Source organism: Tiliqua scincoides, chromosome 10, assembly GCF_035046505.1.
Source record: "Tiliqua scincoides isolate rTilSci1 chromosome 10, rTilSci1.hap2, whole genome shotgun sequence".
Lineage (NCBI taxonomy): Eukaryota > Metazoa > Chordata > Lepidosauria > Squamata > Scincidae > Tiliqua > Tiliqua scincoides.
Genome location: NC_089830.1, coordinates 4,069,353 through 4,097,039, shown reverse-complemented (window position 1 = coordinate 4,097,039; position 27,687 = coordinate 4,069,353). Strand labels below are relative to the sequence as shown.

Below are 27,687 nucleotides of genomic sequence, written 5' to 3'. Positions count from 1 at the left end.
AAGTGCTTTTGAATGTATTTGAAAAGGAAGTAAAGATTGTCAGGTGGTAACCGCTGCTTTTCTCCTCCAGGCCTAGATAAAATTGAGTTCCTCCAGAGCCACGAAAACCAGGAGATCTACCAAAAGGCCTTTGACCTGATAGAGCACTACTTTGGCATTGAGGACGATGACCCCACCTTGGCGCCCCAGGTCGACGAGACCCAGCAGCAGTTCATCTTCCAGCAACCAGAAGCCCCCATGGAAGGCTACCAGCTATAGCTGCATGTGTCGCGTGTGCGGGGCGGAAGGATGCCGCAACTTCCCTAGAGAGTGGCCTGCATAGCGTCTTCACACCAGCTGCTGCTCTCTCTCCCCGCTGCCAGGTGGGCGGCTGTGAAGCGCCCACTCCATCTGCTGCACAGTCGTCTTCTCTCTCACCGACACCCGGCAGCAGCACTTTGCTTTTGTGGGAGAGGGGAGGTTCTTACACCAAACACTTTTTTCTTTTTTTCCTTTTTGCTGCTGCACCACCTTGTTGAAAGCAGGTGCTCAGGTGGAGGGAAGAGTTGTGAGCCAGTCGCACCTTCCAGTGCGCATCTCCTTCCTTTTGTGTTGGTTTTTCCTCCTACACCTCAGTCGGATACTTGACAGGTGACTTCTTTGGTGGGAGAAGGCAAAATGAGACATGTGATAACCAAGGAATCTGATCCTGGATGCTTATGTTCAGCTATTTAAAAATATTTTTTGCACATCTTAATTTTTGTTAAGACTCTTCTTAATCTGCCAAAAGCACCCCTCTGGCCCCCACATGTTTTGTTTGTGTTTTTTTGGAAGCCCTCTTGCCAAACCGCACCTTTGAAGAGAGATGGGCCAAGTTGCTGCTGCAGCCCACCTTCATCCTTATCCCACTGCTAAATATATATATTCCTGTACTTGAATGCAGGAGATGTTGGACAACCCCACCAAGTATTGGAAAGACTTTACCCTTTTGAAGGGGGGATCACTCTTTTTCTGAGCTTTCTATAGTGTTCAAACCCAGCAGCAAGGACTCCTCCCCTTGGCCCCCGAAACCCCCCAGTGTAAGGGGAAGGCACAAGAAGAGGACTTGAAGCACAGCTCCCAGGAAAGTGGGGCTTCACTCAACATTTTGCTACTGACCCATAAGTTGGGCTAGAGGAAGAAACCCCACCTTGCCTCTTTACTTGAAGAAAAAATGACAAAACTTATCAAAGCCTTTCGGTTTGTGTGTCTTGAATGGCTGGGGTTATGTATTCTTGAATGGCTGGGGTGGGGACAGATCTGATGGTTTTTTTCTGGAAGGTGGGTGGTGTAGCTACACTTGGCACATAATCTGTTCTTGGTTCCAAATGGTCACATGGCCTGTGTTTCTCAGAATTACCTCCTGCTCACAACTGTATTGTGTACATTTTACTTCAGAATGAAGAAGTCAAAGCTCTGTATTTTTTATATATTATAGATACACAAATATTTGTCTAATTTGGTCTTCAGGGTGGTGGTGGGGGGAAATTATAACATTCTAAGGTCTGTAAATATACCGTGTGACAGGCCTGCCTTGAAACACAGCCATGAAGCCCTTTTGGTTATCTTGTCTTCCCCATTTGCCCGACTATATGAGCAGACAGACTGTTTGAGCTCCCCTTAACCAGGTAACTTGTTTAGCAAAGTCTGGATAGTGACTGCAGCAGGCAATGGGCAAGGTGAATGTATAGGTTTGTTTTTGGGACAGGGAAGAGCCCCTTCAGGTGTCTTACAGTCTGCACACACCCCTCTTTTTGCCCTACCCTGTTTGCTTTCCAAAGTTTGAATTCAGGGTTCTCAAAGCCTTCAAGAACAGACGTTCAAGCAGGTACAAAACTGGGTGTGAAGCCTTGGGCTGTGTTTGTAAGAGATTTGCTCTTCATTGTTAAAAAATGAAAATGGATGCCAAGGAAACCTAATAAACTACTTTTGTGCATTCAATGACTGCAATCCAAATGTGCCTGGAGTGAAGTTTTTCTTTCCCTCTACACCAGCGATTTTCAACCTTTTTCAGCTCACGGCACACTGACAAGGCACTAGAATTGTCAAGGCACACCATCAGGTTTTTGACAATTGACAAGGCACACCATGCTGTCAGTGGGGCTCACATCCCCCATTGGCCCTAATAATAAATGACCTTCCTTCAAATTTGTGTGGCACACCTGTGGACCACTCACGGCACACCACTGTGCCATGGCACAATGGTTGAAAATGGCTGCTCTAAACATTGCTGCCAGCCCAGCCCCCAGGTATATACATTTGGCCCTGTTGCATATATGCATTGTAGGGCAGAAATGGCTTAATCTGCCAACAGCTACACAGTTTTGTTTCTTTCTCCACCAACCTGTGTGGTGGTGGTGTGCCCTGGGCTGAGGAGCTAAAACCCAGCAGGACTTGGCCTGCTTCTGCACTGCTGCTTCGACATGGCTGGAAACCGGAGTCCATGCAGGTCTGTTGTGGCTGAGGTGGTGAGGCTGTGAAACTTTCAAGGCACATTAGGATATGTGCATCAAGGATTAAATAACCTACTTGGAGAGAGCACTGCTGCCCAATCACCATTATAGCCCTAGGTGCTTGAGCAGCTGGTAAAGTGAGGTGGTCCTGATGCTAAAGTCAGGGAACCACTTCCTTAGAACAGCAGCACCCAAAGTCATGACCACTGTCTGATGAAAATGTAGTCCTGTTTGGACTGCAGCTTTTTATTCTGCCTCCATGTGGTGCTTCTTTTGGGTGGATCAGGGCACCAGGGTTCTTTTGGCAGTTGCATCTGTTGCCTGGTATCCCAGAAGGCTGTGTAACAGGACATCCGGGCAGATGCAATTGCCTGGAGCATCCTGGTGTCCAGATGTACCTGAAAGAGGAGTCACACGCAGGTGGAACAAAAAGATCTCACCCCACAGATGAATCCATTCAAACCCAGGCCAGGATTTGAGCAGCGCTGCCTTAAGAGTATTACAGAGAACCATCCTCTCTTGTCCTGGCCTTACTGTGATGTTTACCTTCCTGGATAAATGAATGCCTTTTCTCATTTCTAGGGCAGATGTGTGTTTGTGCAGACAGGCAAACTGTGCTTGAGCCTGTGAATTGCCAGGAGTCCATAGAGGTGCAATGGCAGCTATTACTCCCCTTTAAAAAAAACAAAACACTACTGTATTTCTGGTACTTGAGAAACCTTGAGATACTGTACTTTAAGTATGGCTGGATAAGACTTGGTGAAGTTCTGCCACACACCCTCTTTGCTATAACTAGAAAAATGAAAGTTACCCAAAGTGCAGTACTTACAGAAACAACCTTTATTTATGTGTATATATGCTGTCATTTATATTTAGCATAGTAGCCGAACATAGCAATGAAATGGACAGCTTGATTACTCAGGGTGGGTTGTGCATTTTAGTTTAAACACACAGCACAATCTCTTTTTCTGCCTCTGCCTGAGTCAGCTGCTGAAGTGATAGGTATGTTGGCATCCTTTAGTCTCGGAAGACTCTGGTATCGCGCTCTGAATGGTGGTTCTGGGACAGTGTCCTCTCCAGTGCACAAAGCCTGGGTAAAGTAGGTATGGAGGATAGGCTGTTACCCATGCAGCAAATCCCCCCTCTCCACGTTGCTGAAATGGTCCAATGGAAAGGCAGAGGCCAATACGGTTGGTTCCAGCGACATTGCAGGAGTTGCCAGAACGTGACTGTTCAGCCATGAACTGCCTCAGGGACTCCGGCTCCGGATTTTGCCTCGAGGTTGACTCCTGAAGCCTTTTCCATAACTGGATGTAGCCACAAGGCAGTGGAGGTTTGGGATCAGAGCTTTCCTTCTCTCAGATGAGCTGCCTTCCCAGGCTGACGAGTCCCATCTACCCGGTGGCTGTTTAGTCGCCTCTTACGATAAGTACAGCCAAACAGAGGGCCTATTCTTATCCCCAGCCCCCAGGGGAGGAAGGGATAGGTAGAACACAGGAATGACTATAATCTATAGATTTCCAAAGATAAAACAGTGCATGCACTATACAGTCTGATCTTTAACCTGCACAACACCGTGAAGTTATGAAACTCAGAGGATGGGCAACTTAACTATTTTACCTGAATGTTGTATCTGTTAACCAGCGTTGGCTGCTTTGAGGGCAACTGAAGTTAACTTGGGTCACACATAGGGAAGGGCTGCTGCTCTGCTCCCTGACGCAAAGATCGGAATACTGTGAAAAATCGGAGTGGGGAGTGGTGATGGAACACTTTTAATGCGTCTCCCTCTTTAAGGACCAAGGAGGAGAAGGGTGGGTGGCATCAAAAGGGAGTAGGCCCTGAATCCTGGATTTGACCCCCAGGACAGGATTTGAGCAGCCCTGCTATAAATGGTCACTTGCTAGGGTCTACACTTGCTGGCCCTAAACTGGAATGTCAGCTCTCTAACATTCTAGGGAGTTTGGGAATGACTGTTGAAAGTGGGCAGTTGGTGAGCTCGAGGCGAGGGAATCATATCTTGCTTCAGGGTGAAGAGTTGCAAAGAGTGCAGAGCAGTTTTCCTCAATCCTAAGGGTAAGTACCTGAATACTAATTTCAATATATGCCTCATGGCCTGTGGCCTGAGAGAATCCCCTCACTATTAGCTGTGTTGAAGCATCTACTAAAAGCCGGTTTTAAAAGTGGTCTACATAAGTAGAAGTATGTAGAATACTTATTCTGAATGTATGTGGAAGTATTCAAGAAACCTCAATAAAATATCAGCTCACATGTTCCACTTAGTTTGGACTGAAAATCCCAGTGTGATTTCTCTGCCTAGCTCCACACTTCCTAATTCCTTTTCCTAATTACAAAGGGTTTCTGTAGTAAGCAGAAAGTATGTTCCTAAAGGATTTATTTCTCCTGTGTGCACATGCAGTGGAAGTTTTGCGTGCCCGAGAAAGTGTGTTCGGGGTAGGCATATTGCTCCAAGACTCCCACCCAAGTAAGAGCACAATCCTAACCAACTCTCCAGCACTGATCTAGCTGTGTCAGTGTAGCGTACATGGCATCCTGAAATGGGGAGGCAATCAAGGGGCCTCCTCAAGGTTAGGGCATGTTTGTTACCTTATCTTGGGGCTGCATTGTGGCTAGGTCCTTGTTGGAAAGTTGGTTAGGATTGTGCCCTAAGTTCTAGCAAGCAAATACTGGAGTGCGGGGCAAAATAAGAACTCCACATGTGCTCTACTCCACAACTTCCTCAGTAATGAGCAGATAATCTGGAAAGGTTGCTAAGAAATTAATTTTAATCCCACCCGGTCTCAAAGGTAGTGAGTGGCTAACTTATGAATGAATTCCTTATGAGTATGAATTCCTGGTGCTCTGAAAGGGTTCCTCTTGCAACCAGCTGGATTCAAGGCCCAGCACAGACATCCTGCTTCCTGGGGTGGTCTGCTCTTCTCTGACTTGCCAGCTTGTCGTCTCCTGCCACCTGGGTTGGAAGGGTGGGATGGAAGGAGAAGAAGAGGAGGGTGAAGGTGGGATTTAGCTTTTTTCCAATTGGAGAAGAGAGGTGGTAGAGGCCAGTAGGTGGATGGAAGTGGTCACTCCTCTTGCAACCCGAGGCAACTGCCTCACAGATGGACCAGCCCTGTTTCTGGTGGAGGAGAGGAAGAGGTGGCCCAGAGTTACAGACAACATCCAGCACTTCTTTCTGCCACACTTCGCACTAGACTCACTGCATACTTAAGATGGGCAACTTGACTTTTTGCACATATAGCAGCTGGGATGGGGCACAACACAGAGGTGAAATGCTGCCTTGTGAGAAGTGGAGTCTGCCTGTGATCCCTATACCAGTGTTTCTCAAACTGTGGGTCAGGACCCACTAGGTGGGTTGTGAGTCAATTTCAGGTGGGTTCCCATCTCAGTATTTTATTTTTAATATATTAGACTTGATGCTACTGTGGTCTGTGACTGCATTTGGGGAAATGTTACAGACCTGTACTTTGAACAAGCTACTATGATTATGCTTTTAACCATGATAGTAACTGAAGTAACTAATAAGTAACAGGACTTATTCCTGGGTAAGTGGGGTAGGATTACAGCCTACGATTGTTAAAAATGTCCCTGCTTGATGATGTCACTTTCGACCATGACATCACTTCCAGTGGGTCCTGACAGATTCTCATTCTAAAAAGTGGGTCCTGGTGCTAAATGTGTGAGAACTGCTGCCTTACATCATTTACCCACTGAAAATTGCCCATTTGGAGCAGCTATTTGTAACAGAAAAATGGCAGCGGGCAGAAATGCTGCTTGCCCTTCCTCCCTATGCACTCTGGCCCCAAGACGGGTTTCACCCCCTCCTGCTGTTTTTTCCGAGTTGCCAATTTGTTTTTTTTAGTGATTTTAGACAAAGAAACAAATTGCTCAACTTCAGCAATCTCATTGACTTGCCATCAATGGAAATAACTGAGTAAGGCTGCAGTCCTAACCACACTTCCCTGAGAGTAAGCCCCATGGAACAAAATAGGATTTACTTCTGAGTAGACTTGGTTAGGCTTGTGCCCTTTCTCAGACAAAAGTCACGGTGTCCTGTGACTCAGGACGCAGCTCTTGGATCCAGTGTCATCTCAGTCTTCTCCCAAACAGCCCAGGATCCAGAAGCTAAGTCCAATCTGGTTTCCTTGCTTAGCCCCCCACCTGTTAGCAAGGGCAGGGAAATGGAGACCATACCCCAGGGCGAGAATGGAGGAAAGACACCCAGCAAGACAAGCGACAACAAGGCCGGTGACTGCCAAGCACCACTGCTACTGCGGACTGAAGCAGAAGATCTGACAGGCAGGAATCTGCAAAGTCCTCCGAGGCTCAGCTCCTCCATTCCAGAGATGATGGAGCACCCCCCGACTCCTGCCCCCTGGGCCAAACAGAAGACAAACTCAAACAGGCTCGGCCAGGAGGCCGCAGGTGAGCAGCTCACACTTTGGGGCGAGGGCAGTACTAGCTGTGCAGTGGGTCTTGGTATCTGTGGGCTCAACACTTGTGGACTCAAGGGAGGGCACCATCTCAAGGACTCAAGGGAGGGCACCTCAAGGGAGGGCACCAGGATGAGGTCTCTTGTTATCTGGTGTGCTCCCTGGGGCATTTGGTGGGCCACTGTGAGATACAGGAAGCCGGACTAGATGGGCCTATGGCCTGATCCAGTGGGGCTGTTCTTAACTACAATTCCCAGGAGGCCTTGCAGGTCTCTTGTTATCTGGTGTGCTCCCTGGGGCATTTGGTGGGCCGCTGTGAGATACAGGAAGCTGGACTAGATGGGCCTATGGCCTGATCCAGTGGGGCTGTTCTTATGTTCTTATGACTCCACTATCGGTGGATGCCTCCTTGTGCCTCAGGGGACCTCCAGGATGCAATGGGAAGCCACTTTCAGTCGTGTCCTAGAGGTGTTCTGAGGCACAGCGAGGTCCGTGGCCCACTCTACAGGCCTACCTCCCAGATGCTACCAGAAGTAGTTCCTGGTTGCGTCCTGAAGGCCTTCTGAGGAGATGGGGGAGGCCTGTGGACCACCAGAAGACCCAGCACAGCCCCCAGGGAAGTGATTGCAACATTGAGTGCTGGACTTCAGCACCCTCAGAATTTGTTATCCATGGAATTTCTGGAATAGAACCCCCATGGATGAGAAGGGCCCCTAGTCTTCATAAAAAGACTTGTGCGCTGCCCTTCAGCTAGCTAGCCTTCAGGGCAGTTTATGGGAGCAGGAAACAAAATCCATGCAAGATGAGCAGAGAAGTAACAGAATGGGACAGCAGAGGAAGCACATAATGCAACCATGAAAAAGTCAGTAGAAGACTAAAAGCCATCAGAAGAAAATCAGCCAGCTGACATGCAGGAAAGTCTGCGCAGCAGGGCTGGTCCACAACCTCCTGGCTTGTCTCTGGTGCCTGAGGTGGCCTACCAAACGCAGCTCTGCTGTAACCGGTGATGTGTCAGCTTCTGTCCTGCACTGCCTGGACTGAAAAAGGAAGTGGAGGGCAGAGCAGAAGAGGAAGCCAGGAAAGGGGAGAGGGGAGAGGGGAGTCTTCTCCTCCACACTTCCTCTTCTGCTCTGTTGCCCTCTTTCTTTTCTAGTCCAGGTAGTGAGAGGAAGAAAAATGATGGAGGTGAGTGGGTGCCCAAAAATGGGTGCCCCCCACCAGTCTGCTGCCTGAGGAGGCAACCTCAGTTGGATTCATGGTTGGGCTGGCCCTACTGCCCAGATAGAAAGGTCTACAGGGGCTGGCACCAGAAAGACAGATTTGCACTAATAAGGCCTCCAAAGGTGGGGCCTTCTGCTTTCAGGCTACTACCACTAAGAAACTCCAGCAGCAGTAGACACAGACTGCTCCCAGGCTGCCCCACAAAGATCTGTCAAGGTTCTATAGGCATTAAAAGGCCCAGCAGTTGGAGGCTTTGAGGGACTCAACATGTCCTCTGCTGTCATCCCAATGCAATGCCCTGGCCAATGAAACTGTCCTGCTCTTCTGGGTTCCACAGCAGTGCACCAGGAGCACGGCAGGGAGGGGAATGGCTTGCTTTTTGCCTGAGTGAACAGGAAGCAGATAATGGCACCCTGCATTCGCGGCAGGTTGGAGGGAGGCAGCAGCAGAAGCAGCCTCGGACTGAGAAGCGCTGTGAATCCGCGATCCCCCGAGACCCCCTCGCAGTCTGCCGCAGATGCAACCCACCTCTGGTGGATTTCTGGAGGGCTGGCCGTGCTGAATGCGCTACACCAGGGGTGTCCAAACTTTTTGGCAGGAGGGCCACATCATCTCTCCGACACTGTGTTGGGGGACCGAATTAATTTACATTTCAAATTTGAATGAATTTACATAAATGAATATATTAGAGATGGAACTTGTATGAACGAATGAAGGTCTTGCAATAGCTCAAGGCCTATAAAAATCCTTGCACAAGGCAAGGCTAGCCTTTCCTTCGCTGCCACTGCTGCATTCACAGATGTGAAACAGCAAGCAGCGGAGGGAACCCTTGTCCCACAGCTCATGCGAGAGGTCAAACAGTCATCTTCACACTGAGAGCAGTTGCGTCAGGCCAGCATGGGCTCCAGCAAGTCTCCGGAGGGCCAGATGCTCATTGGAGACTGGGGGCTCCCTGCGGGCCAGATTGTGAGTCCCTGAGGGCTGCAAGTGGCCCCCGGGCCGGGGTTTGGGCACCCCTGTGCTACACCAACAGCATAGTCAGCTCATGAAATCGCTGATTTTGGACTGCTGGAAAAAGAACAGGGTTGGCCCAAGACACCCCCCCCAGCGTCTGCTGCAGTGTGCCAAATGCCTCCCCCGTTTGCATGGTGCCCTGCCATCCCAGACGCCATCCCCCAGTGGCAGCATGAAGCTGCTGGGGACCCTTGAGCAAGTCCTCCACTGGGCTGCCCACCACATCCCTGGCTACCCCCTGGTGGTGCGCTGGGCGCTACCACTGTCACCAGTACTCAGAAATCAGGGCTCAATCTGGGCAGATAGATAAGGGTGGATCTTCGGTCAGTGGCTCATCCCCAGCACAAGCCCTGGATGCTGGTGCTGCTTAAAGCCTCCACACTTCCTCTCTGCCCCCCCTTCCTTCTCCAATCCAGGGAGGAGGAGGAGGAGCAAGCCAATGATGGGGTAAAGAGAGGCAGCACTTGGCCTGCTGGCTTGGGCACAGGGTGACCCAGGGAGCGGGTAGTGGATGCCTTGCCAATCCAGTGCCTGCGGCAACTGCCTCCTCAGCTTCATGAATGGGCCAGCCTTGCGACTCTGACCAGAGCACTTTGTCTCAAATGCTTTCATTCCAGCGGGAGAAAGGAGGGCACCTTCCCTCTCATCCCCCCCAAACCCGCATGATGAACTGGAGGCCGCGGCTGCAACCCTAGCAGGAGGAGAGGGAGTCCGGCCCAACCGGCAGGCACCAAGCAGCACACAGGTCTCCAAGAAGGCGAGGTCTTTGCTCCTGGAGCAGCCGCCGAGTCGTGCTCAGGCAGCAGATGTCCTGGAGAACTTCCTCAGCCACTTGCTGACCTACCTGCAGGAGTGCCCAGACCGACCCTGCTTCAGAGAGGCCAAAGAACTTTCCCCAGGCTGGGGCTCTGACTACGAAAAGGTAGACCCACAGAGAGGGCAGGGTTGAAGGAGCACAACAGTCCAAAGGGACCACCCCCCCATTTTCTGTGAAAAACAGCCACAGAGGGTTCTGCCTCTGCTTCCACTTACTGCTCTCCTCTCTTCCACACTTCCTCCTCCTTTCTGAATCTGGAGGAGGAGAAGAGGAAGAGGAGGAGAAGCAGGCCGAGGCCCCAGTCAGTCATGGACAGGCCAGCCCTGTGCATTAAGCTGGTGTATTGGGCCAAATGTGAAAAGTGCCTAGCTGAGGGGACTCCATCAGCAGAACAGCTTCACTCTGATCCGAGAAGTGACCCCCAAGAGCCTGGAAGGGTGGAATGTGGAGAGGTCAGCTCCAGGAGGAGGAAGGGTGAGCTACTCTCAACAACACACCCCTTTTGCTTGAAAAGTGGCCCCAACCCTCTGCTTTATACTTTGTGTCCTCTGAGCCTAAGCAAAGAGTGAGCTGGGAAGTCCCTGGTTCAAATCTCACACCAGCTGCAAATATAACAGGAAGCTTTTGGCAAGTGACTCACAAGTCACTCACCAAACTGGGCCTCCAGCTGCCCTATGCGAGTACTGGCCTATGTTACAGGGTTGTTGGAAGGATTCCTGAGGTTTTGTATGGGAAGCATTTGCTTCAGTGCTTTAGAAATGCTTATTATTTGAGCTGAATAACAAGGAATCGCATTGCTCATGCGCTCAGTCCAGTTTCTGAGGGGTTGCATGATTACTGCAGCTCTAGTCTCTCCTTGTATAGTAACAGGCAGGGATGGGCAAATCCAGCACAGCTTGACTTGAGTCACAAGTCTCCACCCCGCGACTCGATTCAAAAACGAGTCAAAAGGGGGGCACTTTCCGAGTCACCTTTTCATGACTCGAAAAGACTCGAGTCTTGAATTGTTCCCTTTAAAAAGCCAGCCATGGAACAAAACAGAGCTACTGCCGGGGTGTGTGTGTGTGTCAGAGTTCTCTTTAAACGCTCCCCTGCTGTCCCCATTCATCTGTAAACAGGGCGGGAGGGGGTGGGATGGCCACGTGAGACCAGGGAAGGAAGCAGTAAGAGGGGCCCTTGACTCGAGTGTTTTGCCAAGTCTTCTTTTGCTGACTCGCGTGTACACAAGTCAGTGAAAAACGCTGATTTTCACGACTCAGACTTGAGTCACCTGACTCAAGTTCCCACCCCTGTTAACAGGTATGTGCTTGTTACCATAAATTGAGAGTCTAGACCTGCAGCAGCGAGAACTCAGCTGTGAGTTGCACAGGTGCTGTGGCTTCCAGGTAGCCCCAAGAACACCTTGTGGGGCTGCACCACAGCAAGTGTCTCCCCAGCTGTCCACTGCACTGCATGCCACTGCTCTCTGGGGCTGCACAGGTGGGGTTTTGGGGCGGAGATTTCAAGCAGAAGGAAGCTGAGCGTGGTGCTGCGACAAGGGGCTGTGAAGCATCACAACCATCTTGCTGGTTTGCCTGCAGTTCTTGCGCCCTGGAGAGTTTGAGGTAATGCTGAGAATCCCTGTCCCGGCTTACGTCCAGTACACTGAGGTGGATGGCTATGGGGGCCTCTTCTACTCCCTGACCCTCCAGCGGAAGTCCCACAGCTTCCCAGCAGCCCTTCTCCTGGAGGACGAGAAGACCGTGTCCCCAAGGAACGTCATGGAAGAATTCTGGCGGCATGTCAACCAGTTTGTGAAAGACTTTCACTCAGGTGAGGTCAGGGGTGGGAGGGAAGGGGGCCCTGGTACACAAGCCCTCCAGGCCCGAGAGAGGTCTGGCAACCAGGGTGCGCAAACCCATTTTGGCAACTAACCGATGGTGGGATTTTAGCTCCAAAGGCAATAGGTTAATATTCCAAGTGTGCCTTCCGCCCAAACCATAAAGGATTTTTCTGGTGGAAACCAGTCTGGCCTGCCCATGGGACACACCAGGTGGCTACAGCACACCTTCTCCGCTGCTGCCAGGCCTGGTTTCAAGGTGAGGCCAGGATCAGCCCAGACTTAAGTAACGAACTGCTCAGGCTGAAAAGCTGGACCAGAGTCCAAGGCTTTATAGGGCCAGGTTGACTCCTGTTTGCCTCTTAACAGCTTCCTGTTACCATCCTGGCAGTCTCTCCCTCTGTCTTGCCTTCTGTCTCCCTGCTCCTCATGTTCTCATTTTAGCAACCTGTAAAAGCAAGATGGTTTTTTAACTATTTGTTAAAGCAAGAATAAAGGCAATGCGATGAATGGGAAGTGGGTGAACTGTGGACCCAGAACTCACTGTAGGGTTCCTTCATATCTGCAGTTTCCAGTATCCACAGAGGGGCCAGGAACGTATCACCCATGGATACCAGGGTCCTCCTGTACTTGCTAATTAGTCCCAAGATAGGTGGCTACTGTTCCTAGAGTTTCTACCATTCCCGGCCCATCTCTGTAGAGGAATAAATCAGAGATTGTCGGGCACAGTTCTTAATGCAGAAACCAACGCTGAGTACTGAGATACAAGCATAAATATATACAACAATTCCAACAATCACACTCTACACATTCACCCACAGATTCTATGCAACATGCATCATAATATAAAAACAGTATAACAGACCATAATGCCCAGGAGCATCGTAACAACTATATCGCCTTATTCAACGTAATTATGGCTGTGCGATAGAAACTGTTCAGGAATTGTGTGGTGCTGCTCTAATAGTTCTGTATCATCTACCTGAAGGCAACAGTTCAAAGAACTTAAGAGCTGGATGGAAGGGGTCTCTCAGAATACTGTGTGACTTCTGCAGACAGCGAGATGTATAGATGTCCTCCAAAGCTGGTAGATGAAGGTTGATGATGTGCTGCACGATCTTAACAATTCTCTGCAGAGCTTTTTTGTCCCCTGCAGAGCAATTTCTGTACCACACCAAGATATCATAGGTTAGGACACTCTCAATGGTGCAAGATAGGAAGGCACAAGCAGCTGCTGTGACAAATTTAACCTCCCAAGCTTCCTCAGAAAATATAACCGCTTTTTGTGCCTTTTTAATCCACATGCTGGTGTTAATAGTCCATGAGAGGTCCTCTGTGATGTAAATACCTAGGAATTTGAAACTAGCAACCCTCTCCACCTCCTCACCATTTATGTATAATGGTGTGTGTACATCCCTCTTTTTCCGGAAGTCAATTATAAGTTCTTTAGTTTTTTTGATGTTAAGTGAGAGATTATTTTCTTTGCACCACAATAACGACTTCGGTACCTCCTTCCTATAAGCAGACTCATCATTCCCGCTAACAAACCCCACCACTGTAGTATCTTCTGCAAATTTTATAATTTCATTGTTGTTCTGTGATGGGGTACAATCATGTGTATACAGGGAATAGAGGAAGGGGCTCAGCACACAGCCTTGGGGAGCTCCTGTCATTTTCCAGCTCAGGTTCAGCTGATTAGTGTCCAGTACTGGCTAGCAGGAGGGTTTCCTCAAGGGTCAGCCCTTGTCAGTCCACTCTGTATTGCCACTACTCAGTATCAGTCAGTCACTCAGCCCCTGGAGAAAGCTGGCATCTAGGATCTCACCCAGCTCCTGCAGCCCTTGGTGCTCCACAGCAGGTACGAGCCCAAGTTGCAAGACGCGGGTCTAAAACAACTTCTTGACAGCAGGTGGAACGGCCAGGCCAGATTCCGATACATCCACATGCCCTCCAGGACTCAGTGAAACGCAAGTGGAAATATATTTGGTTTTATTCTGTAATCTGAATAAGATTACATGTAAAATGTCAGACACTTAAACAGCAATAGGGTACTTACAAAACACAACAGACTAAAAATAATTTAAGCTCAATTTCCTTGAGTCCTGACACTGCCCCAAATGCGCCCCTCTTAGCAGAATCCAGACAGGTCTTCATCCCACCTTGCCAGTGTTGGCTGGTGGGTTGTCCACACTGGAATGGTGAGGCAGTCACCCATCCTCCCAAATGGAGTTATCGCTTGCTTGCTCCCAGTTCATAACCACTAGGGGCCCAGAACCAGCTGAAGCCTGCACATCACTGCTCTTGCTGTTCAGACCATGTACCCCCATAACAGGTTTTTAAGGTACACGCTTGCTGCTGTCCTCATGCACAGTTTTCACACTTCCAAATACCTCCATCCAGCTGCCTGTCTGGTCTCTTCAGGCTGGCAGGTGAGGCTGGAGAAAAAGAAGCCCAACTGTGCTGCGGTCAGCCTGGCAATGTTGGATAGCCAAGGTGCCAAGTTCATATCCGTGGACCTCATCCCTGCTCTAGAGGTGACAGGCCAGTGGCCCTGCACGAAGAAAGTCAAGGAGCTGCTGAGGGAGAAGGAGCTGCTGCATCTGATGCGAGTGTTTTATTTCATAGCCAAGCAGTCCCCAGGGAGGCACAAGAAAGGTAACCCTGCTCACCTGAGTTGATGGACTGCTAGGGGCCAACCCAAGACCTCCCAAAGGTGGAGGTAGCAAAACATGATGGCAAAACCTGTGTAGAATTTACATAGAAGATCTGTGCCAGGCTGGCCCAAGGCCTCCAAGTGCCTGTGGGGTGCAAAATGCTAGGCGACCCCCTTAACCACCTTTGTCTCTTATGATGTATCCAAAATAGTATTTTAAAACAGCAATATTCTAGCAAAATGCACATGCCCGATCTTGTCTGATCTCGGAAGCTAAGCAGGGCCAGGCCTGGTTAGTACTTGGATGGGAGACCGCCTGGGAATACCGGGTGCTATAGGCTTATACCATAGTCTTTCGAGACTGAAGGTTGCCAACCATCTCCCTATACTGAACACTATCTCCCGATGTTGTCTGATCTCGGAAGCTAAGCAGGGTCAGGCCTGGTTAGTACTTGGATGGGAGACCGCCTTGGAATACCGGGTGTTGTAGGCTTATACCATAGTCTTTCGAGACTGAAGGTTGCCAACCCTTCATAAATATCTGCAACAGCTGGGAAATGGAAATGCTTTGCACAAACCCTCCACCATGCACAGTTTTGGGCTTAGCCTATTAGCAGAGATTTCTCTCTCATTTGGTAAGTATAAGATCAGGAGGGGCTGCAGGCAAAGGGACTTTGGTCTGTGGCATCCTGGATGTGGAGTGATTTGCAAAGGGCATCAGAGGAGGCAGGTCACAAGATCATTATTTTTAACTTAGGGTAACACTCCATCTGTCACCTTCCTTGCCTAAAGGCTCAACCCTATATACACACTTACCTGAGAGTAGGTCCCATTGAAATAAATGGAACTTACTTCTGAGTAGACATGTATTGGTTTGTCCTTCCTTCTCTCTCTGCCCAAACTCCAGCACTTTGCTACACAGACATCCTTAAAATCAATCTGCAAGGCTCAAAGGTTATTTCTTAATTTAAAATACTTTAATAAAAAATGGAGCCCTCAAGGTCAAATTTGAGAAGCAAAATTTGCAAATGTCAAATTCTGATGGTGACAGTTCAGAGTTTGGCAACTGAAGGCCCAATCCGATCCAACTTTCCAGCACAGGTGCAGCCACAATGCAGCCCTGAGGTAAGGGAACAAATGTGCCTTTACCTTGAGGAGCCCTCTGTGACTGCCTCCCCAGCAGAGGATGCAGCGCATGCCTTATTGGCATGGTTGCACTGGCACTGGAAAATTGGATAGGATTGGACCTCTAGTTTCCTTTTTAGCTGTGGCTCAGCAAGGAGTGGTACAGCCTCTCAAGCTGGGTAGGATACAGACATGTGGGGGGGGGAGGAATATGTTTCACATATGCAGTACATAAAGCTTCTATATGTTTCAGAAACCTGGAGAATTTGCTTCTCTCCTGTGGAAAAAGAGATCCTGAACTGCCACCGCAGTTCCCAAGCATGTTGCAGATACCACGGGATGGAGTGTTGCAGGTAGGTATACCTGACTGTACCTGAGAGTCAGTGGTGGGACTGAGAGGGGCTGCACTGAAGTCATCAGGTGGGCAGCTAGACCTGCATCCTGACCCAGAAGGTGCTTTCTCTAGCTCAGTGTCCCTGAAGGTCACGGATAGGAATGAAATCCACTGTGGAAAGTTGCACCTTTTTCCCCATAACAAAATGTTGCAGTCTGAACTCTGGGCAAGAGCAATGACTTGCCATGTCATTCTAACCTTTGTTAGAATTACTCATTGCAGCATTAAGGGCTGTCAAGTAAGGCTTTGAGTAAGTAATGGATCTGCAATCTAATATAGATAAAGGTACTGATCGGTTTATCAATCAATGAAGGGCCCAATCCTATCCAATTTTGCAGTGCTGGTTCTGCTGTGCCAATGGGATATGCACTGCTTCCTATGTTGGGGAGGCAGTCACAGAGGGTTCCCTTGCTCCCTTACCTTGGAGCTGCATTGCTGCTACAGTGGTGCTAGAAAATTGGATAGAATTGGGCCCTAAATCAGTTAATTAAGGCTGCAATCCTAACCACACTTTCCCAAAAGAAAGTCCCATTGAACAAAATAGGAGTTACTTCTGAGTAGACCTGGTTAGGATTGTGCCCTAAATCTGCAAAAGAAGAAAAAAATGTTCTACAAAAAGGGCACAGCACGTACCCTAGCACCCATCCTTAGAAGAAGTGTTCGCTTTTCTTTGTCATACAGGAGGGAATGCCTCTCCTACTATGCTGCTATGGAGTTTATAAGTGCCTGAATTACAAGTAATTTAATTCTATTTAAAATTTACTTGCTGATTAACCGAAGGCACCTTTTAGCCAATCAAAATATTTCAGACTGATCAATTGAAAGCAATTCATTGATGCAACAGTGGATGCCAGATTGTGGATCATTGTAGAGATTGTCACATTGTAGAGAGGTCACGGAAGACTTTTGGCCTTGTCTTTTCTAGGAGAGACTGCCTCAAGATGCTGGAGGACCTGGTGGGTCATCTTCAGGCAGAATACCCCCAGATGCTGGCTCCCTTGAGTTCCTACCACATCAGGACCTCGTTCCTGCACTCTCTGTGGGAGTGGAGGGCAGATGAAGATTGGAAACCCTCAGAAGCCGCTCAGTGTTTTGAGAGGGTCCTGGCCAATTTCATTCATGAGGTTGCCTCCGCCCATCTCACCCATTTCTTCCTTCCCAAATGCAATCTTTATGGGGCAAAGTTCTTTCCCCCCACGAAGCTGAAGTTCTTGTGGGCCCGTTTAAGAGAGAAGGAAGGAACCATGAAGACATTCACTGTGTCTCGCAGGAAAGGCTCCTCTGCTTTGATGGTGCCGGTCCTCTGGCCTCTTGTGATCACCCTTGGTGTGATGGTTCTGATATTGGTCCTTCTTCCCCACGTCGCACCTTGAAGATGCAGAGCAACTTCCTCCGTATCAACCAAAAAGGGGGGGGGAGAGAGAGAGTCAAGAACCGTAATCTGTTTGTAGCTGAATGAGTCCAGTCCTGGCCTGGCTTTGTGACTGAGGGCTCTGTGCCACATTTTGCCTCCATTAATATGTTTTCTGAGAATGGATACTTGTGAGGAAACATGGCGCTGCCAAAGACAACCACATAGAATTCACACAGGTGATCTGTGCAGGGCTGACCCAAGACCTCCCAGTGTCTGTGGCACCCCAGTCACCTTCTCCCCTCTTCCTGGTCCCTGGCTTTGAAAAGGAAGGGGGAACCATAGTAGAAGAGAAAGTGTGGAGGAGAGCAGAGTGGTGGGTTAGAGTGTCAGTGACTCCCTACTTCTCCTCATTTCCTCTTCCCTTCTGTTACCCTCATCCTTTCCAAAGCCAGGGAGTAGCTGGAGCAGCAGCAGAGAAGGCAATTGGCGTTTGGGCTTCCAGAATGAATTCTAATTTTCACCGCTCTGAGTGGCCACCAATAGCATTTAGCTACTGGCTAGATTCACCAGCTGGCACCCACAAATTCTTCGTCTCAAAACAGATTTTAGAAACTGTGCACCTGGCACTGTCAGCACTTGGGATGTGCAGGATATCATCACCTTCTTCTTTTTGTCGTACAAATCCAGCCACAAAGAGGACTGCTGTAGTTTCAACTGTTGCCCACCACATCTTGGATTTGGAGGGATTATCCCACTGATAACTGTGACAAAAATACATGGGTCACAAGTATTTCCTTCACTTTCTGATGGTTGTGTTTATTGATCAGTTGCTACTTGTTGGTGGTGTTGCTGTCGCTTGTTCCTGAATGTTGTTGTTTCCAGAAAATAAAAATAAATGTTTTTTCAAACATTGAATCTGAGTCCACAGTCTGGCTGAGGTGGTCACTCCAACAGATTACTGGGGTCTGCTGCCTGCACTTGTTCACCGGACTCCACCGCTTCTTCTTGTGGGGTTGCCATTTCTGACCAAAGTTATTTCTAAAGTGATTGTTTCCGACACAATGTGATGTAGGGCAGTGCTTCTCACACTGTGGGTCAGGACCAACTTGGTGGGACATGAGCCAATTTCAAGTGGTTCCCCATTCATTTCAATATTTTATTTTTTAATAGATTAGACTTGATGCTCCCATGGTATGCGACTGCATTTGGGGAAATGTACTTTTAACAAGTTACTATGTATATGCTTTTAACAGTGAGAGTAAATGGGACTTGCTCCTGGCTAAGTGTGGGTGGGATTGCAGCCTAGGATTGTTAACATTTTCCTGCTTGATGATGTCACTTCCGGTCATGACATCACTTCTGGTGGGCCCTGACAGATCCTCATTCTAAAAAGTGGGTCCCGGGGCTAAGTGTGTGAGAACCACTGATGTAGGGAATTCCAGGAGGCCCTGCTGGGACCTTCACAACCACTTTCCAGAGTCACTGGAGAGGATGCTGACTGCTGGAGGCTCCGTCCCGCTCCTGCAGGGCTGGCCACCCCACCATCTGCAGAAGAGAGGGGGGTCATGGGCACGGGGGGGGTACAGACCCTGTAGCCCCCCACTTCTTCTCCACCAAGCCAGGGAGCGGGAGGGTCAACGGTGCAGGTGAGAGGGTGGCACCCCCGCCAGACCTGCCTGAGGCACTGGTCTCAGGTGGCCTCATGAATGGGCCGGCCCGACAGGTGGCGCTGGTGCTGGGCCCCTGTTGGCCCCGCTTCTGCAACCGAGGGGCGTGGCCTGCAGCCAAGAGCCCCTCCTCCGCCTCTCTTCCCAGCAGAGGTGCGCAGGGCTCCTCTTTGTCCAGCCCGCTCCGTGCGCAGCGCGCCCTCCGGCCTGCAGGGGGCAGCAGCGCGCTCCCGCTCGCGCCGGCCTCTCTGGTGAGAAACGCATAAGATCCCGTGGCGGACTTCTCGCGATCTCTTCTACGCCTCCAAGATGGCGGTGAGTAGCTCTGCTCGGGCGCTCGCCGGACCCGGCCGCAATCCGCCGCCATCCTCCCGCGCCGGAGCCCGCTCGGCCCTGGCCGCGCTGCCGCCGGGAAGGGGGGGCCTAGAGGGTGCCCCGCGGGGGGCTATGCGGCTGCCGCGGGGAGCCTGGCCGGGCGGGGAGCGCAGCGAGCCCCGCGCAAGGCCCGCCTGTTGGGCTCCCTGCCCAGGCCCGCTTCCAGGTCTCGCGTCTCTTGCTGGGTCTCCCGTCCCCGGCTGCCGGTTGCTCCCAGCCCCTGCGGTCTTGAAGGAGCCCGGGAGACGGGGCTCCGCCTCCCTCCCTGGAAGGGCTCGACTGGCTGAGCTCAGGGCTGAGCCTGTGTACAGCCAGGGCCCTTTATGCTGCAGGCGGGGTGAGGCCTTGCCAAACACCACAGTGCCTGCATGTAGAAAGTTAGCATGTCAGGGGAGAAGGAGAGACCAGGGCCCTCTTCCCTGCCAGCGTTCTGCGTAGAGGTGCGTGCCTTCCGCCATGCCTGTGGTCTGAGGTGGTACGGTCCTGCTGCAAGCCTGGGGTGAATAGGGGATGTTAAAACCACAGTGCCTGCATTTAGAAAGGCAGCATGTTAGGGTAGAAGGAGAGACCAGGGCTCTCTTCCCTGCCAGTGTTTGGCGCAGAGGTATGTGCCTTCCACCACACCTGTGGTCTGTGGTGGTACAGTCCTGCTGCAGGCCTGGGGTGGATAGGCCATGCCAAAAACCAGTGTGCCTGCATGTAGAAAGACAGCGTGTCAGGATAGAAGGAGAGACCAGGGCTCTCTTCCTTGCCAGCGTTCTGTGCAGAGGTGCGTGCCTTCTGCCATGCCTGTGGTGGTACAGTCCTGCTGGAAGTTCTGTCAGAGTGGCAGACTGTTGCGGGAGACCCGGCGTTGCTCCAGTGTGTGAAAAAGGCGGCGGCGGCAGCCTTGGACTTGTGTGTTGAATGGAGTGAGGCAAAATGAACACCCTGGCTGCAGCCTCCTGGGGGGGGGGAGCATGGCCTCCTTTCTCCCAGTGCAGGCGCTTAAAAAAAGAGGGAGGAAGGAAGATGGTATCACCTTGCCACTTTGGTAAAAGCTGACTGGATTAAATTGAAAGGTGGATGACCCTTGGGAAGGGTGCTTGAGTAATTACTCCTCCCCAGCACCACTGGCTTTCCTATGACTGCTACCCTGATGTCATGACTGTGGGGAACAATCTGGATTCATTGCATGTGGGTGTGGAAAAGGGTGTTGAAGTCCAGGCCCATCTGTGGAACTGCTCTTACTCTGGTGAGGGTCATCAGTAGGGGCCCATATCCTGCCTTGAGCTCAGCGACCAGCTAATCTTCAGTCAGCATCTGTGAGCACTTTTTGTTGGCCGGTTTTGTCGCTGTGACATAGAGCAGTTCTGAAATAGCTGGCTGGTTGAGAAGACACCTGTCTTAGAAACAGCCACTTCTCTGCTGCGCTGTGTCTCAGGTGGAACTCCTGGATGTGCTCCGTGAGGTGCATCTGTGTGTCTCGGACTGACTTTCGGGGAGTGGTGTGTGAAGAAGGGAGTGCTTAGGGATGTGCTGTGTTTGAACCGACCTTGCATCAGATAACTTGCATGCATTACAGTGCAAGGTTCTTCTGCTGGGTTGCCTGCTAGAGCAGGTTGAGGAGGAACTGGACAGATGGAGAGAAATAGTGACTTTTCCCTCAAAAGGCATGTGAGGTGGGGCAGTAGCAACCATAACAAGACAAGGATGATTTTAGTGTGTATTTGTGGTGGGTTGTGGGGGTTAGAAATCTCTATGCATTGCAATGATGTATGTGAAATGAGCATAGGAAATGCCATGGAGGGATCAGCGGTGACCCCTTAAAGACCTCCTTTAAGGCTAGAGTAGGGGTGTCAAACACAAGGCCAGCAGGCCAGATCTGACCCACGGAAGCTCTTCATGGTGTAGCTGCAGAGCTCTGTGTGCCCAGTGTTTGGAGGCCTCCAATGCTGTTCCCATGTCTTGTGAGACCTTGGAACCCAAGATGTCAACAAATATCGGGAGACCAAGGATGGGGGCCACCAGATCTGAGCAGAGGAAGGGGGCTGGGGGGCATAAAACAGGGGGAAGAAAGAGGTGCAGGAAGCAGGAGGAGGAGAAGGAACAGAGATGCTGAGAGAGATGTTTGGAAAGCAGAGCAGTCACTTCCTTCTTAATGACATCACTTCTGGCCCTCAACAGGCATCATGAGTGCTTTTTGATCCTCTGTATGAAATGAGTGTCTTCCCACCCCCATCTGGTCTCACAGTTTCAGACTGAATGGGTAACATGGAGCCAAAGTAGATGCTTTGAAGGCTCTTCAGAAAACACATCCCAGTGCTGAGCTGCCTCATGGTGCAGATTCCCTTCTTCTCCTGGGTGTCAGGTCCCCCCTCTTCTTCAGCCATCCTTTTTTTTCCTTGCAGCAACAAGACCAGGGTGAGAAAGAGAACCCTATGCGGGAGCTGCGCATCCGCAAGCTCTGCCTGAACATCTGTGTTGGGGAGAGCGGGGACAGGCTCACCCGGGCAGCCAAAGTGCTGGAGCAACTCACAGGCCAGACCCCTGTCTTCTCAAAAGGTAAGCAGTGTTGTTGACATGCAATTAGTGCCTTCTGGTGATCCCCTTGGTTTAGAACCATCTCCCTTTCAAATTCCTCTTCGACCATAAGAGCTAGGAGCTTTAAAAATGAGCTCTGGATTCTGACTCAGCCTACCAGTATAATAAGGAATTGTTTATAAGCTGTTAACTGGGGGGATGGGGACCAGTTGCAGTTTTGGGGTGAATCAGATCTTTGGATCTGTCTCCTCATTCAGCAGTTGGCTTACCCTGGTGCCATCTTATTTGTGTGTTTTGCAATAGTGTGGTAACCCATTGCCCTATGAATTGTGCGTAACTGTCTTAAAACCTTGAAGCAGCTGTAGGGTAGACTTTTTCGACTATTGGTATATACCGGAGTGGCCAAATCTGCTTAAAGAGCCACATATGATAAACTTCAGGTGTTTGAGAGGTTCAATATTTAAGAGGCATTTAACTTCTTAAATATATTTACTCACAGGGAACATTAAACTTAAATTTTAATCCAGTAGACACTGAATTTATATCCAGTTATAAAGCTTGAAAATTTCTTATTTGCCTTTTATATTAATTGTTATGCAAAAAGGAGCTGAGCCAACATATTTCCAAGAGCCGCACATTATATGTCAAAGAGCGCATGTGGCTTGTGAACCACAATTTGGCCGCCCCAGTGTTTACTGTGTCATAATGGAGTGTGTGCGCCACTAGTGCTGTCTCTCCAAGCAAACTTAACTACTGAAATCTGGTTTTCTTTGGCAGCTCGATACACTGTCAGATCCTTTGGAATCAGGAGGAATGAGAAGATTGCTGTTCACTGTACTGTTCGTGGGGCCAAAGCCGAGGAGATATTGGAGAAAGGGTTGAAGGTGAGCTCTCTTCCTTTGCATACTCGGTTTCTTAACTGAGTTTGACATTTAGAAGGGCAAAAACCGTGATGCTGATAATCCGTGTTTCAGGTGCGAGAATACGAACTGAGGAAAAGCAACTTCTCAGACACTGGCAACTTTGGCTTTGGAATCCAGGAGCACATCGATCTGGGGATTAAATATGATCCCAGCATTGGGATCTACGGCTTGGACTTCTACGTGGTTTGTATACTTAGCTTATTCTTTGCTTTGTTAAGCTGTAGTTCAGCAGGGTTGTCCTGTAGGTGTGTGCGTGCTGTTTATAGGCGAATGTATCCTAAGATGTGGTCATTCCAAAGTAGGAATGGGGCTGTGGGTTGGGCAGTAACCAACTTGTGGTGTAAAATGAATCAATAAAGGATTTTGTGGATAAAAAGGCACATGGGAATTGGTCCTCAGCCCAGAATAGTCTTGGGTGTCTTGTAGACATGCCTGTTTTGTTTGTGGTGCCTTTTTTCGTCGCAGCTTCTTGACCTTGTGACAGTTCTCCGAGAGAGATAAGGCTGAGGGTGGGTTGCATCTGGCCAGCAGGCTTCATTGTAGGTATTTGAACCTGGAATGTTCACAAATTAAAATAGAGTGTGAGCCACTGTGGTGCATTGGCTCAGACACTCTGCAAAGCATTGCACAAAGTTAACACTGCACACTGCAACTGTTCTTTCTATTGAGCTTCTCAGTCACGATTCCAAACAGTGGGCCAGTTTCTGAGCCACTGTCCTGAATTAGTTTTTGGGAACAAACAGAGTTTGTATTTCTGCCACTGCTGCAGGTGCTGGGTAGGCCAGGCTTCAGCATTGCTGACAAGAAGCGCCGAACCGGCAGCATTGGGGCCAAGCACAGGATCAGCAAGGAAGAAGCCATGCGCTGGTTCCAGCAGAAGGTAATGCTGATGTCATTTTTATTTTGTTAATCCTCTGAGCTGTGTGGCAAGCATCTTTTTCTCTTTCCCCCATCCCTTTGGGGTGAGCATTTAATCTGGCCACTGTTAGACTAGTGAAGAGAGTAGAAGCAACTCTAGCTTCTCCTTTTCCTCCATTTCTAGCAGAGCACTAGCTCATTGTTCTTTGAGGCCTGCTGGATTTTACATAGCACTTGCTAGCTTTTTGGGTTGGCTAGCCGTAGACAACCTTAGTCTTGCAGAACTCTGTCTGGAGTGGCTGTTCTCAACCTTTTTTGGCTACAGTCTTGGGTTCCAGGACTCTCCCTGTCAAACAAGGGCACAACATGAACAGAGAAACATAATCCTCTTCTCAGAGTTTTCAGTCTGTGGCCCCCTTCAAATGTGCCAGGGCTCTGGGATGTGGGGGAGGTGGCTCTTGTTGAGTATAGATGTTCTAAAGCAGTGGAGCTTAACTTTGGGGGGGTTAGAGCCCCCCAAGAATCTGACAAAAGCCGTGAATCTTTCCTCATAAAAATGTACATATACACACTTTTTTGCATTCAGTTTATGTACCCCTTGAAACCTGTCTATAGACCCCAGGTTAAGAATTCCAGCCAAGTTTATGCAGTAGTCATGTATAATTCACATTGGTTTCTAGAGCAAAATATCCTGGGGCTTGTTTGGGTCTAGCTAACAAGTGGCTTGCAATACAGGGAGGTGGTGTTAAGATGCAAGCAGAAAGGCCTGCCTTGGAATGCCTCTCAACATGCTAAGGCAGTGGTATTCAAACTGGGGCGTGGTGATGCCCCAGCCTGTGCGTCCTGGCCACTGCCCCCTTAAGGGGCCGGGGCAGTCAGGAGACATGGGGAAGGCAGCGGATTGTGCCGCTCAGGGGGGCTGCAGGGGCTTGGATGCACTTGCCCAAGCCTCCTGCAGCCTCCCGGAGGTGCGGAGAATCCTATGCAACTTTTGGCAGGGCTCCCTATGTCAGGAAAAGTGAAAGCGAAGCGATTGTGCCCCGCTCCGCAAAACGAAGTGGAGCAGGATCGCTCTGCTTTCCCTTCTGACGGGGCTGCAGGGACTGTGATACACCCTCCAGTCCCTGCAGCAGCCGTCCCTGTGTGCGGGGAGCCGTGCGCGAGCACCTGCAGGGCGCCCCAGGTCAGGGAAAGGGAGAGGAGGATCTTTGCCTTCCCCTTGCCCCCACTGCCTCCCCCCGCCCCTGCAAAGACTTACTGCGGGTTTCAAACTCCCAGAGAGTTTGAAAACAGCAGTGCTAAGGGTTTACTCTTATCCAATTTTCCAGTGCTGATGCAGTCCCTTGGAAAGGGAAAAAAGTTCCCTTAAGTTAAGGCTTCCATGACTGTCCTGCCCATCACAGGATGTAAGGCACATCCTGTTGGCACTGCTAAGTTGGATAGGATTGGGCCCTAAGACTATTTGACATGTGCTAGAAAAGAGGAGCTGATAAAATGGTATTTATCCCAAAAGCAGGTTTGTAAATGACACCCCCCAAGCATATAAGAATTTGCCTTCCAGACACCTGGAGAGGAAATATAGAAATCATTTCTTTTTTTGTAAGCCACAAAAAGGCCAACATAGCTACACGTGGCCTACTCTGACACTCTTCCGCCCCGCCCCCCCAAGTCTGGCAACTTCTGTGCCCTTGTTTGCAAGGTTGTTCTTCAGATAGCTTTGCTGCTGCTATGGTAGTGATCTGATCCAGGAATTGTAATGTGCTTTAAAGGGGAGACTGTCTTGCTATTCCTCATCTCTGATTATTCTTGTTTCTCTTGCAGTATGATGGCATCATCCTTCCTGGTAAATGAACAGTTCTCCATATGAAAAAAAACCAATAAATTTTTTTCCACTATTTAACTTGCTGTGCGTATATTTTATGATGGGCTTCCCTTCCATACTTTTGCCTTGAATTGCTTGGTCCTGGTATCTGCATTGAGTCTCTAGTGCCTGCCCACTGGCCAGTGAGACAGTCAGGAACCGGTGGGCCTGATTCCCAATTCCTTCAGAACTTAATTTGCCTGAATTCAGAAAGGCCAGGTTGCTAGCAACATTGGGCCCAGGTCAGGATTCTGTTAGCTCTTGAAGCTTGTCATTTGGGTCCCTGTCATTCTTGTGTGGTGGGTGAGCTTCTTGTGCTTCCTGAAGGCATTTAAAAGAGGAATGCTTTCGTCTTCAAGCCTGGTGATTAGGGGAGCTGTTCAGTTGCTTGACCAGGGAGAGTCCAGCTCCCATGGCTGGCCATCTTTGTCCCAAATGATACACTTGGTTGTCTTCCAATCACTAGCATTCATGTCCTTGCTCTTGCTCATGTTTTGTGACCCTGTAAAGATAGTGGGGCAGCGTTGTCTTGTGCCGGGGAAAGGCAGGGTGTAGCAGGAAGTAGAAAGGGGCGTAGCATGATTTCACGTCCGAGTTCTCCCAGAAGAAGGCAGGGTGGCCATGCCATTTTGCTGCCACCCCATTCCTTCTCCTTTGGAGGCTCAGCAAGATTGCCATGCCACTGTAACAGGAGGTGGTGGCAGTACTGTGGCTTTTCTCAGTGATGCCCACATTCAAGTAGTGCCCAGAACACTTACCTTATGTGCCATACCTTGGATATGCCATTGGAAGTAATCCAGGCAGAGACTCTGAATTTTCCTACTTGCCCAAAAATACGAAGGCAGCATTTATAAGGGCAATGTTTCATACTTCGGCTTTTATAAATGCGGCATTCATAGTCTTCAACAGGGAAGACCGTTCTGAGCCTTGTGTCTGAACTGGATCCTAGCACTTCTCTTACCCCCTTGTTCTTCTGACCTGGAGCCAGACAGTAGATCAAAGGGGAATGGTTACTGAGAGGGGCCTATGCGATGCCATTGTGCTGGGAATAGGCAAGGTTTGTTGTAATAATTATAAGCAGTTGATAATGATACAAATCCTCCATTGTACTGGCTGAGATAGAGGCAAGTGGATATTTTGGACCAGCCATGCTTTACTGAGGCCTCTGATAGCAGGGACAGGCTTATGACGTTCTTGACCAGCTTCTACATCTGTGCTCCCTACTCCTCCTTATGCTGGACAAAGACTGTCCTCAGTTGTAAAAGCCTTTAAATCCCCTGTGATTGAACCAGCTTCGTACAAATGCATACCTGTATGCATTTTGCTGGAAGTGGTGGAGGGTGAGTGCATTATGTACTCTACAATTAGTGGTCTCTGCTTCTCTGATAATTGAATTGTCCTCAGGCAATGTTCAGCTTGAGGAAGGAAAAAAATGATGGATGGTGTGCAGGAGGCCAGATGACTGCGCCGTGCCATAGCCTGGATTGGCAGCTTGCTGCAGACCTTTAGGAAGCCTGTAGTGTATCACTCTTTACAAAAGTGATTTTCAACAGGTGTGCTGCAAAAGGTCCATGTGTATGCCATAGGACTTGGAGCACAGCAGTTGAAAATTGATGAAAAACTGCTGGGTCTGGATCTGTCTCTGTTTCAAGGACAACTGTCTGTAGTTAATTGTCCCTCTTCTGGGACAGAAAATTAATCACTACAGACTCTAAAAATGGATCCACAGAATGCAGAAGAGTCTCCTGGAAGATGCCATTGCAAGAAGAGAGACCCATAGAGGTCAATGTGCTGAGAGAAGAAAAACATCTAAAATTCCTGCTTTACAACCCTGGCAGAAGTATTTCAGAATTGGGGCTGCCTTGAGCCACATAATGCATTTATTCCATCTGTGAAGAAATGACTGAATGGAAAATCTTTTCTTCAGCATAGGACAGCAGTCTGCTCCCACGGATCCCAGAAACAGAGCTAGGCTTGGCTGTGTTCTAGAAGGACAAGAAAAATTGGGCACAGTCCATTCCTGAAGCTCTGCCTTCCTCCAGCTCCAGTAGGCTTGCCAGAGTTTCTCTAGGATACAGCACAGCTGTGACCATTCCCTGTTTGTTGTGGTCCTGCTAATTTCCCTGTGGGTAAAGGCGCCAGGTTTCATCACTCAGGGTGTATG

The 27,687-nt window shown here is 49.6% G+C and overlaps 2 protein-coding genes across 3 annotated transcripts in view; both read left to right on the top strand.

Annotated features, from left to right (window-relative positions):
- LOC136661232 (importin subunit alpha-7) overlaps positions 1–1,974 on the top strand; it is a 29,941-nt gene extending 27,967 nt beyond the window's left edge. Inside the window, exon 14 of the mRNA XM_066638313.1 lies at positions 71–1,974. Within this exon, the coding sequence (XP_066494410.1) occupies positions 71–258 (188 nt within the window). The 3' untranslated portion in view covers positions 259–1,974. The remainder of the gene's footprint in view (positions 1–70) is intronic.
- Positions 1–25,562, top strand: part of RPL11 (ribosomal protein L11) — a 90,872-nt gene extending 65,310 nt beyond the window's left edge. Inside the window, exons 1-6 of one of the 2 annotated variants that reach the window (XM_066638340.1) lie at positions 19,242–19,298; positions 21,749–21,902; positions 22,659–22,765; positions 22,856–22,987; positions 23,574–23,684; positions 25,484–25,562. In XM_066638340.1, the coding sequence (XP_066494437.1) occupies positions 19,293–19,298; positions 21,749–21,902; positions 22,659–22,765; positions 22,856–22,987; positions 23,574–23,684; positions 25,484–25,513 (540 nt within the window). In that variant the 5' untranslated portion in view covers positions 19,242–19,292 and the 3' untranslated portion in view covers positions 25,514–25,562. Of the gene's footprint in view, positions 1–19,241; positions 19,299–21,748; positions 21,903–22,658; positions 22,766–22,855; positions 22,988–23,573; positions 23,685–25,483 lie in introns of those variants that run through there. The other variant, XM_066638341.1, reaches the window with a different exon arrangement.
- The last annotated feature ends 2,125 nt before the right edge of the window (positions 25,563–27,687 follow it).